Raw genomic sequence first — 19,147 nt, forward strand, 5'->3', positions numbered from 1 at the left:
GTTGTCATTGTTGTTCCCACGAGAAGCTAGGGAAAGGGGTTCGTCCATCCTTGTAGAGCCCCGCATGCAAGGATAAGGCTGCGTACTCTGAGTGGTCGCCCGTTATCCCAGAGTCACCGTTTTTGACACCTCACCCAGGTGACATTCAGCTTTCGCCACGGTTTTCACACCTCCGCTTGGGGGTTAATTCCTTCGGGACCACCCCTGGACAATTGTCCGCGACTGCCTATTTATTTTTGTAACCATATTCAGCAGAAACCCTTGGTACAGGGACCCTCTATCCGCAACCCGAGGACGCGTTCGGTGGCTTTGTCATAGGCTCTTCGGTTTGGTATATATATATTCCAATTTGAAACGAGTCAGGCAGCCCTCACTGTTTACGGATAAAGCTCAAAACATGAATTTTCAACCAAAAAGATGACATTGTTAACCAAGGATATTAATTTATTACAAACAAAAATTCAAATAAATATTTTAAGTTTCCATATTTCGAAAAATGAATTGTCAAACAAAAATGAAATAGTTTAATTTTGGTTGAAGAAGATTAATTTTCATCCAAAAAATACGTTTGTGCAACACAATATATACTTCTTCAACAAGATTGTTAAAACTTTGTAGCTAAAAAGACGAATTACCTTCAAAACGGTTGAATTTTCAACCTGAAATTGTACTATTTTAACAAAAAAGTTAATTTTTTAACGAATAATTAAATTTTCAAATGAATAGTTTAACGTTTAACTACATAGTTGAATTTTCTACCAAAATAGTTAAATTATCAAACAAAAATATGAATTTTCAACAAAAAAGTTCAGCTGGTACCAAATATTTTTATTTTCTACTAATTGTATATATTTTTTAGCTAAAAAGACGAATTCTCAACAAAACTTAGGATAGTTGATATTTCGACAAATAAAATTTTAATTAAAAAAAAATTGAATTCAACTAAAATTACGAATCTTTACAAAACCGAAATTGTTTTAGCAAGAGATCAAAATTGAACCAAATAGTTTGATTTTCAAGCAAAAAGGTGAATATGTTAATATAAATTTACTTCCAAAAAAGACGAATTTTGAACAAAACTCAAAACAGTTGATTTTTCAAACCAAAAGATAAGTTAATTACCAAAAAGATTAATTTGCAACAAAATACATAAATTTTCAACTAAAGAAGATAAATTGTTAATCAAAAGGTATAATAAATCCATTTTCAATTAGAAAAATAAGTTTTCAACAAAATAGATGGATTTTCATAGAATTTGATCGAATTTACCAAAAAAAATCTAGTTTTTTATATTTTAATCTTTTTTGTTGAAAATTGATCCATTGGGTTGAAAATTTGACTATTTTTTTTTAAGATGGTTTTCTTTTGGTTGAACATGAATTACTTTACTGCAAATTTAACTATTCTATTTTAAATAAAAATGTTATCTGTTTCAGATGAAAATTCAACCATGTTAATGAAACTTCTTCTTTTTGATATCAAAATAATCTCATTAGCTGAAAGTTGATTTTCCCATTAAAAGATTAATTTATTAACAACAAATTTAACTTCTATCGTTTGTTAAAAATCTAGCTTTTACAGTTGAAAACTGATGTATTTCCATGAAAATTTTCCTTTTTTGTGTTAAAAATGTAACTATTTGTTTAAAAATCCAGCTATTTGGTTGAAAATTAATTTTTCGTAACTAAACATTGATTTATTATACCTTTTGATTAAGTATTTATCTTTTGGGTTGAAAATTCAAATATTTTGTGAAAAGAATCATGGTTTGGTTGAAAAAATCATCATTATAGTTGAATTTTCATTTCTTTCGTTGACGATTTTATTATTGTTGAAAATTCATTTCATTTTTGATCGAAAATTAATTTTTTAAATTCAAATTTTAGTTGAAAATTCAACTATTTCAAAAGTTATCTTTTGCAGTTGAAAATACAACTATATCGTTAAAAATGCATGTGTTTTGTTGAAAACCGCTATTTTTTGGTAGTAAATTGATCTTCTCATTTAACAAATTCTTTTTGCTTGAACATATTCATCTTTTTGTATGGAAATCTAACTTTTTGGTTGAATGTGAAACTCTTGTTAAAATAAATTTTGTTTTGTGAAGATTCGTCTTTTTAGCTGAATTCAACTTTTTTGTTGTTGTTTGTTTTTAAATGAAAATTTTGTCTGTCGAAATATCAACCGTCCCACTTTTTATTGAAAATTCTTCTTTTTGGCTTGAAAATATATAAAATTGGTCAAAAATATTGGGTAGCAAATAAAATTTTTGTTAAAATTTATACTTTTGGATAATAATTTACCTATTTTTGTAGGAAATTCAACTATTTAGTTAAAAGTTAAACTATTCATTTGAAAATTTAACTACTTGGTAGAAAATTAACTTTGTTTGTTACAATATTATAATTTCAGGTTTAAAATTCAACCGTTTTGAAGATAATTCGTATTTTTGGCTTCACATTGTAACAATTGTGTTGAAGAAGTATATCTTCTGTTGCACATTCGTATTTGTTGGATGGAAATCTTTTTGTTGTTGTAATTAATGAATTTTTTTGGTTAACATATCATCTTTTTGGTTGAGCTGGGACTTTTTTGTTGAAAATTCATGTTTGAGCTTTATCCATGTAGTTGTTAATTATTCTCTTTGGTTAAAAATGAAACTATCTTGTTTGAAACAAAATAGTGCACCAATCCTGAACAACGGCACATTCATTGTGGATCCAGTAGTTGTGTTTGAAACGAAAATTCAAGAAAAAAGAAAAAAAAATTCGAATTATTTACGAAATCTGTTTTTTTTCTCTGATTAAAATGTTTTGAATTTTTTTTACTTCAACTTTCAACAAAATCGGAAGTTTTAAATATTTTGTACTAAAACTGTTCAGAAATGTATACATTTTAAATGTATAAATGGATATTTTGGTGCTAAAGATAATAATTATGTTACATCTCTCCGTATTAAAAAATAATTAAACCTACTTTATTCCTCGTCCGATGAGATAATAGAATCGTCAATTGATTTATATATTTTAATTTTTTAAAGATATTTTTCAAGTATATTAAGCAAGAATTAATTAATTTATTTATTATTACATACCACATTTCTGCTACATTTAATAACATTTCTTTCCCAAAAACTTTCATGCCTTTTTCGTTTTCTACCATCAGTAGGTTTCAAATTATTTTCCATTTTGTAATTGAAAAAATGCACTATATTTATATCATAGAATTTTGTATAGCTATTAGGATAATTTAATCGAACTACTTTTATATATCGCATAGTATTTTAACGATGTGCTCTGCTAATCGGAACAGACTTAACTAAACGGATATATTTTATTTTTGGGTTGTAAAAAATTGTTGTAAAAAACTGTAAAAATGATTTTGGGATTTTTTCCAAAAAATATTGGAACGCTACATACCTAATGTTATAGGAAATTTTACCGAAAATAAATTAGGAAAAATTTCCTACTTTATTTGGGAATTTTACTTTAAAATTAGGAAATTTTCCTAAAAATATATTCGGAAAAATTTCCTAATTTATTTGGAAATTATGCTTTCAAATTAGGAAGTTTTCCCGAAAAAAAAAAATTGGAAAAATTTCCTAATTTATTTGGGAATTGTACTTTAAAATTAGGACATTTTTCCAAAAATATATTAGGAAAATTTCCTAATTTATTTGGGAATTGTACTTTGAAATTAGGACATTTTATTACTGAATTAAAAATTAAAATTAAAATATCCTAAAAACAAAGTTTGGAGAATTTTCAATTTAAAAAAAGTACAAATCTGGTATTAAGATCATTTATTATATTTCCTCGGCACTCAATATTTCATTCACGAACCTAAATATTACAAAAGCTATTCACTTGACTGAAATTTTACTATTTTCTTTATGAGGTTTGTAGCTTTAGTGGACCAATTATTTTCCGTCCATTAGCTGTCCTTTGATTAATTTCTGGGATCAGTGGCGTGTCCAAGATCATCATTCTGGAATGCATAAAATAGAAGTGCCTATAAATTTTTTATATTGACGATGTAATAATAATAATATATTATATTCATTTATATACTTTACATTCCCTCTTACAAATATTCAAGGAAGGAAAAATGAATAAGAGTTTCACCTTTCAAGAAACTCTAATGTTGACCCGGTCTATTTTTTATAGTGATACCCGTACACGAAATGTACGAGGGCGAAAAGAAGCGTACTTACGAGTGCATCTTATGCTTCCATTATAATATTTTGGTCAATTAAAATATAACACCTGCAGGATTCATCGTATAAAGAGGTTCCTGCACCAACAAAAATAAAAACAATTCTTTCATTAGCAGTATAAAATAAACTAAAAATTCAAATAAAAAGTAAACTTTTTCTGTCTGTCGTTTTTTTACACTTGAATATAATGTAGTATGTACCTTTTAAACGAGCATTGGATGAGCTAAATTCACTACATTCATCTCCTCTTCATTTGTATTGGCATCCTGAAAACATAACATGCGTCGTAAAATTAGCTCAAAATATGCCGGTCCAATGACTGAAATGTATATATTAAATAATATAAATAAAGTAATCATCTAAAGGAAATGAATAAAAGAAATGAAAGGAATAAACTAAATAAAACTAATGAAAAGAATAAAATAAATTAAATTAATGAAAAAAATGAAATGAAATAAAGAAAATCAAATGGAATGAATAGATAAAATAAATGAAATGAATAAGAGGAATAAAGCGTATAAAATGAAGAACAAAATGAATTGAATAAAATAAATAAAATAATTACAATAAATGCAATCAATAAGATGTATGTATATAATAAATAAGAAAGATAATGTAAACACATAAAGGAAATAAATAAAAAAATGGAATGAATACAGTAAATACCATGAATGAAAAGAAAAAATTTAATGAAGAAAGGAAATAAAATGAAGAAGAGAAATACAGTAAATAATATGAAAACAAAAAATGAAATGAATAAAAGAAATGAATACGATAAATAAAATGAATGAAAAGATTTAATGAAATGAATAAAAAAATAAAATGAATACGAGAAATAAAGTAAACAAAATGAAGAAAAAAAAACAAATTGATGAAATAAATAATATAAATGAAATAAATAAGAGAAATAAAGTAAATAAAATTAAGCAAAAAGATGAAATGAATAAAAGAAATGAAATGAACACAATAAATAAAATGAATGAAAAGAATAAAATAAATTGAATGAATAAAAAAATGAAATGCATAAAAGAAATGAAATGAAGACAATGAATAACATGAATGAAAAGAATAAAATAAATTAAACGAATAAAAAAATGAAAAAAAACGAATGAAATGAATACATAAATTAAATTAAATAAATTAAGTGAATAAGATAAATAAAGTAAATAAAATGAAAAATTGAAATGCATAAAAGAAATGAAATGAATACAGTGAGTCAGAGAATTAATGTATATAAAATGAAGGAAAAAATAGTCACGATAAATACGATGAATAGTATGTATATAATAAATAAGATAAATGAAGTAAACACACACAGGAAATTAATAAAGAAAATTAAATAAATACAATTAATCAAATAAATATAAGTAAATAAAATGGACCAGATAAATAAATTAAATAAGAAAAATAAAGTAAATACAATGAAGGAAAAAACAAAAATAATAGATAAATGAATAAAAAGACCAAAGTTATAGAGAATTAAATAAATTGGAGTTTTTTTTAAACAAAGCACAAAATTCAAACGCACATAGGAAATGTATTCGGTCTATCGTACAAAGAATAACGTGCAATTCGGCACTGCCTGTGGTTATGGAATTTTCTGTAACTTTAGATATGAATGACCTGGGAAAGGGTTTGAGTGACGGAAAACTTTGCAACCATAGAAGTTGTAGTACTTTATGGTTTTGTAGAAAATAATTGTTGTCTACAAAAAACTAATAAACTATTTAAAAAATATTAGAATGAATGACTTGCCTTTGGCTTATTGTGCAACAATTATCCTTATTGTCACTTATAGTCTTATCCTTATAATCCTTTTAGTCACAGAAAATATACTGCCACTCAAAACTGCACAGAACTGGTTTCAACGAAATATTTTTCGTAGCCGCTTTAAAAAATTTGGATATTCCACCAAATATATGTGGAATTATATACAGGGTGGACACGCTAGGGCTTACATACATGGCGAGTTGAATGCTACCCGAATTGCACAACAGCAGAGGAGAAGCCATTATACAGGGGTATTTTCATATTGCGCGCCTTTAAAGTTTCATTCGGACCGGCCATTCGGTCAAGTCCGTGCATCTTCGAATCAAGTTTATGATAGTTTCCATGGTTGCATTCGAAACTTCAAACGGATACAAGTGTCAAAACAATATAGGTTATGTTATATAGTAATTACAAATATTAAAAGTGTTTAATTAATAATTAAGTGAGGCATTTGAACTGAGAAGTAAACGTCATTTTTTTCTGTGCTAATAACATTATAGAATGGCTGCTAAGTGACAAATACTATAAAATATTATTAATATTTTGTGCTTCCAGTGGGCGAAGAGTGGTGTTTAACGCTTATTTTTACTGCATAAAAAAGGTATGTTATGAATAGACAGGATATCTTTCAAATAAAGTGAATGAAATATTACATACGAAAACTTTAAATTAACATTGCCTACATTTACTGACAGCGATTTGGGAAAACAAGTGAATCTGAACATAACCGTTTGAAGTTTCGAATGCAACCATGGAAACTATCATAAACTTGATCCGAAGATGCACGGACTTGACCTGTATAATGGCTTCTCCCCTGCTGTTGTGCAATTCGGGTGGCATTCAACTCGCCATGTATGCAAGCCCCCAGCGTGTCCACCAAATGTTCGTTTATAAAGAAATACCTGCAAGATTTTTTGGAGAAAAGTTTTGAATAATTACACAACCACATAAAAAAAGTTTGCGGATCTGGTAACAAGACACACGTATTCATATGGATTTTGGGGAGCTGAATTCAAATTCTGTATCAAAAATTACCCATCACGTCATGGTTGAGCCATAACCTCAAAAAATGACGAAAAATCATGCATTGAGGCAAATAAATTTCAAAATAATGCCAGTGATGCAAATTTTCACTTCAAAAACATGTCGACAACTGTGAAGGATCAACCCTTGCCTGATATCAACTAATTTAACAGAACTTTACTCAACAGAACCTGACCTCACCTAACCTGAATTAACAGAAATTTATTGAACTACACGTAAAGCTCTAGAAGCATATTTTCCCAGTAGCAAATGTGTGCTACATCGAATGGGTCAACTCGAGCCTAACCTAGAAATATATCTAACCTAGCCTAAGCTAACCTAACCTCACGAAACACAATTAAACTGATTGTGTTTTCCCGTTGTGTTTGCGGTACCTGTTTTACTGCATAACACGAATACTTACGCTCCTATCCCTATAGCTCACTCAACGGTCATCAAAGAAGAATATAACAATGTTAAAATGCTTCTTGAAAAAGTTAATTACACGATTCACAAATGGCGAATATGTGGTGATCTCAAAATCATAACAATGATATTAGGCCAACAATCGGGTTTCACGAGAGAGCCATGCTTTATATGCCTGTGGAATAGCAGATATCGAGCCAATCATTACAGCAAAAAACATTGACCTTTAAGAGATTCATTCAAACCTGGTTCTCATAATACCATCAACCAAAGCCTCATTGATCCAGAAACAATTTTACTACCACCTCTCCACATAAAGCTTGGGCTCATGAAGCAATTTGTCAAGGCGTTAGACAAAGATGGAAAATGCTATAAGTATATATCCCTTAAATTCCCTAAGGTTTCAGACGCTAAATTGAAAGGAGTCTTTGATGGACCACAGATTCGAATATTGACAAGAGATACTAATTTCGTGAGCCACATGACGAAAATTGAAATGGACGCTTGGGAAAGTTTTAAAGCAGTAAACGCAAATTTCCTCGGTAACAAGAAAAGTCCAGACTACGAGAATATTGTTGCGAAAATGATAAGAAATTACAAAAAGTTAGGCTGCTTGATGAATTTAAAACTTCACTTTCTAGATTCCCATCTGGATAAGTTTCCAGAAAATGTTGGTGATTTCCGCGAAGAACAAGGAGAACGTTTTCAACAAGACATAAAAGTGATGGATCAACGATATTAGGGTAGATGGGAAGAGATCATGATGGCTGATTTTTGCTGGATGTTGAAAAGGGAAACGAATGTAGGTCTTAAACGTAAGCGTAACCCTTTGCATCCTTCCTTCGAAGAAAAAAGGACACGTTATAGCGGGCAGAAAATAGATTGAAGTAGGTCTATAAATCAATTTAATTACGACAAAAAGCAAGATAAAATGTAAACACGAAAGATAGTATAAATATATCCCTTAAGTTTAAGAAAAGCAGAGAGAAAAAAATTTTGAATAAAACTCTGATTCATTTGCATGTTTAAGTTACAATTCTACATTTTAATTGATACAAACATTGTCATGTTAATTGAAATGGGGTCAATTCTACTTGTAGTTCTAAGTTTCTTCAAATGAGTAATTTGCGTCTAAATTTTTAACCACCTGTAGTACAATGAAATGAATTTTATTGTGTTACAACGGGAAAACTTAAGTTAAGTTGTGTTGCGTTAAGCAAAATTTTATTACCCACTGTAGCAAAATAATTCTATATCTGTATCTATATTCTATATCGTGGAAATAAAATAACTTGCAATTCTTCACTTTTCCGATTCAAGAATTTCAAATATTCTTGACGCAGCATCATTCTTCAGCATTTTTTGTCATAGAACCTGAGAAATCTAATTGATAAGCTTTCATTATTACGCTATGAAGGCTTTTTACAATCTCTACAATTAAAAAAAACATGGCTCAAACATCAATTTCCTGATATAATTTAGAAAAAATGAGGAAAATCAACCAATACTTTAAATAATAAAAATAATCTTAAAGGGTATACAAAATTACAAAAAATCTCGACAGAAATTGAACACATTAACCGATTTTCTTCTATCTTTTTTATGTTACTTATTATTTATAAATATTTATAGATATTATTTATAGATATTTATTATCTATTTTATGTTATTTATGTTATTTGTTATGTTTTTATGTTATGTAGTGAACCTAATGCAGCATATTAAAATCAAATTCCTTAGTATTTTAATAATTTTTATTTCTCTCAACCGACACATCCCCACGAGTACCTGAAAACTACCCTTAAAACAAAAAATGTCAATTCTTCATGAAATTGACCTTTTAAGCACTGTATTCTGGTCTTTTGCCATGCATTTTGAGACCACCCTAGTGCCACGCCGTTATTCCGTTCACCATGGGTACACTAACGGTGGCGGTTCGCTCTTTTCCAGGCGCATAAAATGCATTATATTTTAAATTAATTAGAAAAAAAACAACAACCAGATCATTTTTCGAAAAACCTCTCTTTGAGGGATTTTATTTAGCCATTTAGATTATGTGGTCAAAATATGACATCAAACAATTCATAATTGTAGGAGAAAAGTTGTCATTTGTCTTACATGAACTAAAAATCAAGCCTCAGGAAGCACCTTAATGATGTAAGTTGGGAAATCCAAGTAAAAAGTATTTGAAATTTTCTAGTTTGTATGTTTTTTCTTTAAAGAAGTCCGCACATGGAGGAAAACACGCGTCCACGTAGATTTGATCTAAACCTCCGCCTCCTCCGTCGACAATCGTGAACTTTTTAGCTTCCCCCCCCCCCTCCCCCAACACACACACACACTGTACACGTGGTATATGGATGGCCTTATTGTATTTTCTTTGTAACAAATGAGAACTGCCAGGATAGGTTACATAACCGTTTTGGTTCCTGCCCAACACGTATTATTAAATATTTCCCCAATCGTATCGTTTTGACTTTCTCAGATATTAATAATTCTCATATAAATCTTGTTTATAGAAAAGAGTCCAATAGGAATTTCATAAATAATTAAAGTATATTTCAAAATTCCACTTGATGAAAAACTGATTTGAATGATTCTTAGTACAGTGAACCCTGAATTTAGACATATGAACTGTTTCCGGTGAATTGTACTATGTGGTAGAAAATACTCTGAAAATTATTTTTCTAATGTGAAGACAAGGGTAAACTAGATATTTAACTGAAATGAGGAAGAAAGTTTGCTTTTTATACGTTAAAGTAAATGTGTTTCCTGCTTACGTACGTTTAAAAGGAGAGCTTTCTCTTATATAATCGGTCCAAGATACTTTTTCGCTGACTTGATTAAACCATTTGAAGACAGCAGTATCCAAAAACACATGACTTTTTCACTAAAATGCCGCATGCACGAAGCACGCACTTCTGGGTAATCGCATAGAATGCATTCGACGAAGTTTCATAACCAGACGTAAGAAGAAGCTATTTTAAGAAACTGACTCACTTCTATAAATGGTAAATTAACTGTCCACGAAAAATTCACTCTTCTTACATGAACACTACATACTTGACATTATAAGACACTACAGTGAGACCACGAAGTCTGAAGTCAATCGAACCTTTCTTTCTACCATGTGAGTCAGACAAAGACGATCCGAGTTTGTGCCAATGACAGGTCTTTTCGTTTAAAAACTACCATACTCTCTCTATTTATGTCTATCCAATACTTTTTCTTCTTTGTTTTCTTTCTCGTATTGTAGAGACAATTGGTAGCAACGACAGCGCCACCAATTCAAAAGCAATTTGAATTTCAATAAAATATTAACAAGAAATCTTATAGCAAATAATTAACTTTAAACCGCTTTTTTCATTAACATTCCTCCAATAACTTCGAGATACCACTTGGCGATATATATTCGCGTGACAGATCTCGCTATTTTCGATGTCAAAGTTAAGATCTTTCGATCGAGCAAACTAATCCGATCAGTCTCATCGTCTTCAGTTGGGAAATGGCATTGGAGCCCCATTGTTGCTCGACGTAAGCTCGCCATCATGCTTATTCCCGTGTTTCTCCCGCTTCGAGTACACTCTCGGAATGTCGCAACACAATTGCACAAATAGGCCGTTAGAATACAATGCCTTAGGGCAGCGATTCCCAAACTTTTTATGCACTTTCTAAAGCGCGGCAGGGGCCCCACCCTCAAATTTTTTCACAATACTGGAACCCAAGTGAGACACTGGACGCTAGTCGTTCGTGCTCGGTTGCTTGCTTCGCTGACCTTTTCGTTGTTGTTCTTCACAAGATTTGTGAATATTTCATTTATTAGTTCGGATATTAACCGATTTTCAAAAACTTTGTTTTCATTTTCTTTAAGTTATATCACGAAATTCATTCAGCCAATTAAAATTTAATTGATCTAAGTTTTTATAATTTCAGTTATTGCAAGTTCATAACAATGAAAGGGTCATTCGTGGTAGGTACACGAAAGTCGAGGAAAGTAGCCTTCTGCTCGCAGCGGGGAGTCTGCCTCGGAGCCTGCCTAGCTGCCCGGCCCGGGGTGGCATCCCCCTGCCGGCAGCAGCCTCATCGGCCGACGGCACTAGTTTGGGAATCGCTGCCTTAGGGCAGTGGTCGGCACGCTCTTGCCCAGTACAGGGTACCCTGACCTGGCTGCCCTACGACCTACTTTCAGGGCAGTACCTGCAAGCTTGGCCAGACCAATCTTTTCCTCAGAGGTCCTTTGTTACAAAATGGGACAAAAATGTGAGATTAAAAAATTCGTAATTTTGCAATCAGTGGCTTAAAAGTAATATATTTGGAATCTACGACGTATTGTTCCGATTCCAAACACATGTAATTTGTCTATAAAGGTTGAAAACTTGAGAAGTATTTAGTATTAAATTGACTCTAAAGCTGATGTTTCTTGATATTAAACTACTTCAAATTTTTTACTTTTCTAGGCAAGTAATATATCATTGGAATCGGGAAAATTCGTAGATTCTGATAATGCTATTTTAAAATCGCTAGTTGAAACATTACAAGTATTGAAATTTCCTTACTTTGACATGCCTGTGGACAAAAGACCCTTGCTGGAGTAAGCTCACTCACACTAAGCCCACTAAGCTACATGAATAGACCGAAAAATAGTAGAAAAAATTAAGTCGAGTGGAGCCTGACCATACCTGAAAATTAAGTATAAAGTTTGCCGACCATTGTCTTAGGGCAACGCTCCTGTGCTGTCAGGCCTGAGTGAGCATCGCAACCCTCCCTACAGCTACTCTCACCCATAATCGCGACGCGGTGACAATTCTCGAAATTTCTATATCCGGAAGTCCTAAATCCAGGGTTCACTTTAATTAAAAACACCGTTTATCTTAAAACTTTTGAAAAAGTTCACTGGAGTTTAAAGAATCATTTGGAAACAGAAAACATAAGCTTATACTTGATTTAAAAATTTTAAATTGGCTTGTCCCAGGTTTAGTGCTGTCGCCAACGTACCGAATCTCCCCAAAATCCTAATTACAAATAATTGGTTTTATTATGAAATTTTATGTAATGTTTATATTACTTTTAAAAATGTGATGTTTTTTCTCCTGTTCATAAAATGGGTTAATCTTTTATAACAGAGAACAGATATTTTTTTACTATCATTAAAGACAATTGTGATATTTCTGGAAACTTGCAAGTTAAAAAAAAACCAATTTATTATCCACGTCTTAAATGATTAATTACGTTTAAGCTCAAAAAGAATTTTTTCCTTCTTTTGGATAAAGAATAATAATTTCAAAATGTCTAATAAAGTTTAAGAGTGAAACAACATGCATATGTAAGTCAGTTTCAAATGTGAGTTATTTTTACCAACATATATTCATATATAATTGTTACTTGATTCAAGGATTATGTATAATGTGTTAGAATTTATATTATGAAAAAATGCATGAAAAACTTATAACCTTTAGAGTTTTGTTACTTACCTAAATGGGCAAACCTCTGGAACTTTAAACTCTTTTGATTCAGTTTATATATATATATATATATATAGTTGCAGTGTAGTGCATCACTAAGATCACTAAAGTTCACGATGTAAAAATTTGATAAAAGCGCTTCTTTCTTATGTTAATTATTTATAGATTATTTAAAATTGGTTGATAATGCCAAATGAGTTGTTACTTTATTGACGTCCAATTTACGGAGAGCACAAAAGAAGAAACATGCGCAGATAATTTATTATATTTTTGAACCATAATATAACTTAAACATAACTTTCACTCATAAGTTGTCATGTTAATATGGCTGTGGAATAACCTTTTTGATCGAGCACTTTAAATATCAATACGTGTTGACACTAAGTATCAATATAAAAAAAAATTGAAAGTGACAGAGAGAGTAACTTCAAGTCTTCACAGTTACTTAAAAGATAATTTAAATTTCCTCCTTTAATTTTATAATTTAAAAATCAGAATAATTAAGAAGAGAATTCGAAAGAATTTTTAATTTAAAAAGAAATAAGTATTATTCAGAGTAAATAAAAAATACACAGTGTGCTTTAGTCACTGAACAGATACATGAAATTTGTCTAAAAACCTGCTTAGTTTAGTTCTTGCTTACAATTAGTTGATGCCACCAACATTATTATTCTTGTATTCACGAATGTGCGCCATTTTTTAATTTATTTTTATCCCATGACCTATAAACGTCTCTTAAAAGGAGGTATATTAAAAATACACATAGATAGGGAAAATATCCTAAAAAGATAAACTTTGCTTTATTAGAAACGCACTACTTGTTACTGGTATAATTATAGACATGATTTATAAACGAATGGTCGGGGAACATAAGGGGGTAACCCACGATATTAAAAAAATTTATTTTTTAAGGCTTTTGTATATTGTCCGATCTGCCTTTTAACCCGAGAGTAGGCCTTCTAGAGTTACGTTAGTAGTCGCGCGGTTGACATTTCGACCGAAAGTAATATCATGGGAAACATCTTAATAATTCTGCTCAAATAGTATTAATAGTACATACATTTTATATTCTTTTGAACGAAACTAATTTTCACAATAATATTGTAGATTTTAATAACAGAACAATAAGCATTTAATTCAGTAAATCTACTCTTTGCTTAAAAAATCCGACTTTATCGATGATGATTTCATTAGGGTTTTATGACGGTGATTTGGGTTAATATCTCACATTTTTAATTTGGTTGAGACCAAATACACAAGGTGTACTCGTGGAACATAAGGTGCTAACCTTGTACAGCCTTATGGAGATTCATGATTTTTTGTAAGTCCCGCGAGGTTTCAGGGAAATAATTCTAATCTGCGGTGCTATCTCTCCGTTCTAAAGTACGAACACGTGTTTGCGCTTATTTGGTTAAAAACTACGTACAAGAGCCAGCTGTTTGTCAGCAAGTGACGTGCGTGAGTATTCCTTGTTTCTTTTTGTTTGTACAAAATAAATTATTGAAAATATCCAGGAAGTGCACTAAGTTTATTATTGCAGAGAATTTTCGAAGTAGTTTAAAAACAATTGCCCCCCCCCCCCAGTCGGTTTTTCGCATGGAAAATGCGAAAAAGTGTCCAGCGTCGCGAGAGCTATCAATAATCATTCTATTTGTAAATTTTTTAAATAAAAAAAAACAATTATTGAAACCTTTAAAACGTTCATATGTTGCATATTACACTATTTTCATTCAGTTTTATTAATGCTAACAAAAAATAACGCGGAAATAACAAATTCTGCAGTTTTTTATTTTATATTTTATTATTATATTGTTATTATTTTATATTTATTTTATTTATTTTACCATGAGATTTGCTGGATTTTTGTCGTGGAGCACCTGTCACTAATTGTCGTTACGTGCCCCTCTTTAACGTGTTCAAAGTTTTAAAAGGGGTTGACTTTCAAGATGCAAACTAAATACATTATTATTTATTTAAATTAATCAGCGCAGCATGCCCTATGCAGAGTGCCTAAGACTCAAATGTCTGAACTTATGTAGTTTTATAAAAATTGAAAATAAATAAAAAATTCCTTTTTGAAAAATCGTTTGAAGTTTTAGCTTTTGAGTAGTTTCTGGGTGGTAGGCCCAACCGGAATACGGAAGTCCTTCTTAGCGCGTTTTTAAATATTAAAATATAGTTTCCTGTATCTTTTAAAATCGAATATTAATAATTAATTGTTGTATAACTGTTTTAAAGTATTGAAAATTCAACTTGCGGCATTCTGCAACATTCCTGTATAAATAAAAAAGATGTTACTGTTATTTAAAAATGTTTCAATGCTAAGGATGTTGGATTCAAATTCTAAAATTCAATTTGTACATATTACTCAATAAATATTAAAACCACATGTCCTTTTGCAAATTAGTGTCATTATAAAACGAGAAAGTATGCAACTCTATAAATATTTGATGAGTAGAATGGAAAAATAGAATGTTGAGGTTATAGTATTTATCCAAATTATTTGTCAGATAAAATTTGTTAGATCGGTTCACGATTGACGGCAAATAACTTTGAGTTGCAGTTAGTCCTAACGCATTCGTTATCAAGCATATGTTCAAATTTTGTGATGACTTCTGTAACTCTTCCTGCAGTGGGACTCTGATACCTTATCGAAAGTCAAAAATCGAACGGACCTCTTTTTCTAACGTGTGAAGATAGCAAGTGAGGTTTGTTCGATTTTCGACCTTGAAACAGCATTGAAGTCCCAGTGCTGGAGGATCACTAATTGAAGCGAGTGCAAAGGTGGGGTTAGCGACGGTAGAACAGCAGTGACACTGCCGTTGGACTGGGGATGGGTAATGCTGGTTAAAAATTGATTCTCGATTATAGGATTCCAGCTATATGCGACGATTTCGAAGAATCGATGAATCGAATGTGGGAATCGGTTCCGATTCCATTATTCCCATTCTTCTCAAAATGCCCGCGTTTATTCAGAAAATTTTATAGTACACGAGCAGTAATTGGAGATGTTTGTTGCAAAAATTAAAAACAAATAAATACAAATTTCAATTTTTCAAGTTCCATTTTCTGGACTGTTTTCAAATACTTCTGCATGGAAGAAGTACTGCTGCAGTAATTCAATTCCACCTGACACTCTGAACGCCGGACTTTTCAAATTTATTTTCACAAAATACTGCCAAACTTCACTTCGAGGAGCCACCCGCGTGAAAAAAAGACCAACCTAATATTTTAATACCAGTTTTAGACAACGTTTGGTCTTTTTCTGGTCTGTACCCTTCAACCTATACCTGCATCACTTTTAGGACATTGAAATATACTCTCTCTCTCTTTCCCTCCCTCCCTCTCCCTCTATTTCTGTCTCTGCCCCCTCGCGCTCTCTCTGTCTCTCTCTCTCTCTGCGCTCCTGATTGGTCTAGTTTAAATATTTTATAACTCAAAAACTAAAACATTAAATAATTTTTCGAAAAGGAATTTTAGATTAATTTTTTTTATTTGTATACAGCTATCTACGTTCGACCACTTAAGTCTGGGGTGTTCTGTATATTAAATTATTACATATGGTTTTAATCAATTCCATATGACTTTATTATTTCAGCCTAAATGTGAGGGATATTTTGGTTATATGTTCCAAAGATTTGCCCATAACTTACATCATCAAGATTACGAAAATTATAATTTTAAGAATTTAATTTCAGCTTCTCTAGTTACACTTAATTTTAACTTTAAGTAACGTAAATTACAAAATCTATTCTATTTATGCTTGAATAATAAAACGACTGTGTAGCCTGTAACACTACTAATATGCATCATGTAACTCATAACTTGTTATTACAGGACGAAGAATTATGTGATAAAAAATATGAGTTAGAAGACATTGACGATTCGCATGGAGAAGTTAAAGTTGTGGGTATGGAAATGACGACAAGTTGCGAGGGTGGCCAAAAATGTAGTCGACCTACGACTCCTACATTCCCTGCTCATAATAGGTAAAAATATTAATGGTATATTTGATTACCTATTTAATTGCTTTTAAATTCACTGAATATTACATGTAATTATGCAATGGTTAACGAGTCCGATTTAAGACTTTGAAAACTTCTACGATTTTAGTTTGAAACAGCACTCCTTTGAGCACTTTTAACATTGGATTGTTGATATTTGTGAGATTTCCTGCTTTGTAATTACCGACTTTCCTGAAATCTGCGAAGTTGACTTTCACCGTGTGTTTCAGATATTCTTCTTTGTCCGCTAGATCCCTAGGCAACGTTTTAATAAAGACGTTTCGCCTTCGGTATCTTTTCGTTCCTTTTGCAGAAATTCTCCTAGCTGTCCACCCTTTAATTCTGAGACCACTCTTGAAGGTTTATACATGTATCTTTTTAGTCTTCTGGTTAAGTTTCCTAACCCTCTGTATGATCTCCACCAAGAGTTCATTCCGTCATTTGCAGTCATTCGGAGAAGCTTGGGCTCTTAAAGGCGAATAGGTCCGCCTGTTCCTCCTTGTATTGGGATGCGCGGTTTACCGTTTTACCATCTGGTGGCACCCTACTATTTTTCACTCATTTTCTCTATTTTGTTTTATTTCATTTTTACTTCATGCTTGTAAAAGGATATATAAACAAAATTCAAGAAGAAAATTAAATAAACTATGTTGCCACCAGATGACATCGCAATGTAACAGTGTAGAAAATATTTATGTGATAAATAAATTACCCGACTACAAATATATATATACATATATATTTCAAAATTTTGAATTTTTAATAAGGCTGGCGACCGAGATAAAACTTAACAACTTACTTATTAAATGTTATGTTACTTTGGAATGTTTCAATAATCTTTTAAAATATTTTTTCAAAATGAATGTTTTATATTAACAAATTATTATAATTACCTCAACAAAAATAAGGATATTTTTTATTTTTTCGTAACCTTTAAAAATTCCTCAGCAGCTATTAAATTAATTGTTTTAAATCTTTAAAAGATCTACATTTCATTTTAAATTTGTTAAAATCTCTTCAAGTTGAAAATTATTGGCGTATATTTATTGAAGCTTCGAAATATCTCTTACACTTAATCGAATTATTTCTAAAGTTTCATAAACCCGCATAACTAAAAAATAAAAATCGTAATAAATTATCTATGGAATCATAACGAACCAATTTCATTATTCAAAAATCTTTTAAAATCCTTAAAAAGTTGAAAAATGTAATTTAAATAAGTCTTTATAATTTAAAAAAAAAATTTTAATTTCTAGAACCTTAAAATGTCTTTCGAAATCATTCCAAGTTTCAATGACTTTTATCAAAATCATGGACATTATTTTTAAAAATTGCTCAAAAATCAAAGCGTAAATAATAATTAAGATACTTTATGTTTTCGCCTATAATTTCATTTTACTCATCTCTTTGAAAGTGTGAAAAAGTTCATAAATTGTAGCGTGGTAGCAAAATGTCAAGAGCAGAATTATTTTGCAATACTAAAAGACATTTAAAACTAAGACGTTTTCTTTTATGTATGTTTAATTGTTTATGAAGATTCTGCAATCATTTTTATTCTCAAATGGAATTATTTATTTGGACATTTTCTTTTACTGTAACAAATTAAACATTTGGTTAAAACACTACTATGAAGTGTCCCTTCTCTTAGAAGTACCTTATATAATTTTCAATCTTCACAAAATATTGTGGAAATGGCTTTTGGTATTATTTTGATCATTTACTATTTTTGTCATCATAAATTGTTTATTAAGTCGCCCAATGTTTTATTTCTATAAATTCTTAAAATTTAAATGAGTTTATGGTTATCAATTTATTTACCAAATTTAAAAAGGTTGTAAAATATCAACAATATTTTATATGTATAGATTATTAGAATTTAAATGAATTTATAATAATGCAAAAAAATTTTTAAATAATTATTCAATAATTAAATATCAATAATATAAAAGTCATAGGTTTAATAGTTACTTTCAATATAATTTTTAAGCATTAAAACAGTTCATAATCTAGATTTTTATTTCAATATTTAAAAAATTGTGAAAATTAAGTACAATTTTTCTTATTTTCAAATTTCTTCTAACGATCCTAACTTGGTTCACTGAGTTGAATGGCAGTAATTCGTACATCAAGAAAAAATTTCAAGACTCCACAATGTTCTAAAAATAATTTTATTTAAAAATAAAAAAGTGCATTAATTTGTTTCTGTGACGGACGGATTTGGCATCGACGCCCGCTAAAATTTCTCA

The 19,147-nt window shown here is 30.4% G+C and overlaps 1 protein-coding gene across 3 annotated transcripts in view; it reads left to right on the forward strand.

Annotated features, from left to right (window-relative positions):
• LOC117175986 overlaps positions 1 to 19,147 on the forward strand; it is a 126,079-nt gene that overhangs the window by 90,845 nt on the left and 16,087 nt on the right. For all 3 annotated transcript variants that reach the window (XM_033365890.1, XM_033365891.1, XM_033365892.1), the window contains exon 5: positions 16,735 to 16,886. In XM_033365890.1, coding sequence (XP_033221781.1) covers positions 16,735 to 16,886 — 152 coding nt within the window. The remainder of the gene's footprint in view (positions 1 to 16,734; positions 16,887 to 19,147) is intronic.

This window comes from Belonocnema kinseyi, chromosome 7, assembly GCF_010883055.1.
Source record: "Belonocnema kinseyi isolate 2016_QV_RU_SX_M_011 chromosome 7, B_treatae_v1, whole genome shotgun sequence".
In the NCBI taxonomy this organism is placed as follows: Eukaryota; Metazoa; Arthropoda; class Insecta; order Hymenoptera; family Cynipidae; genus Belonocnema; species Belonocnema kinseyi.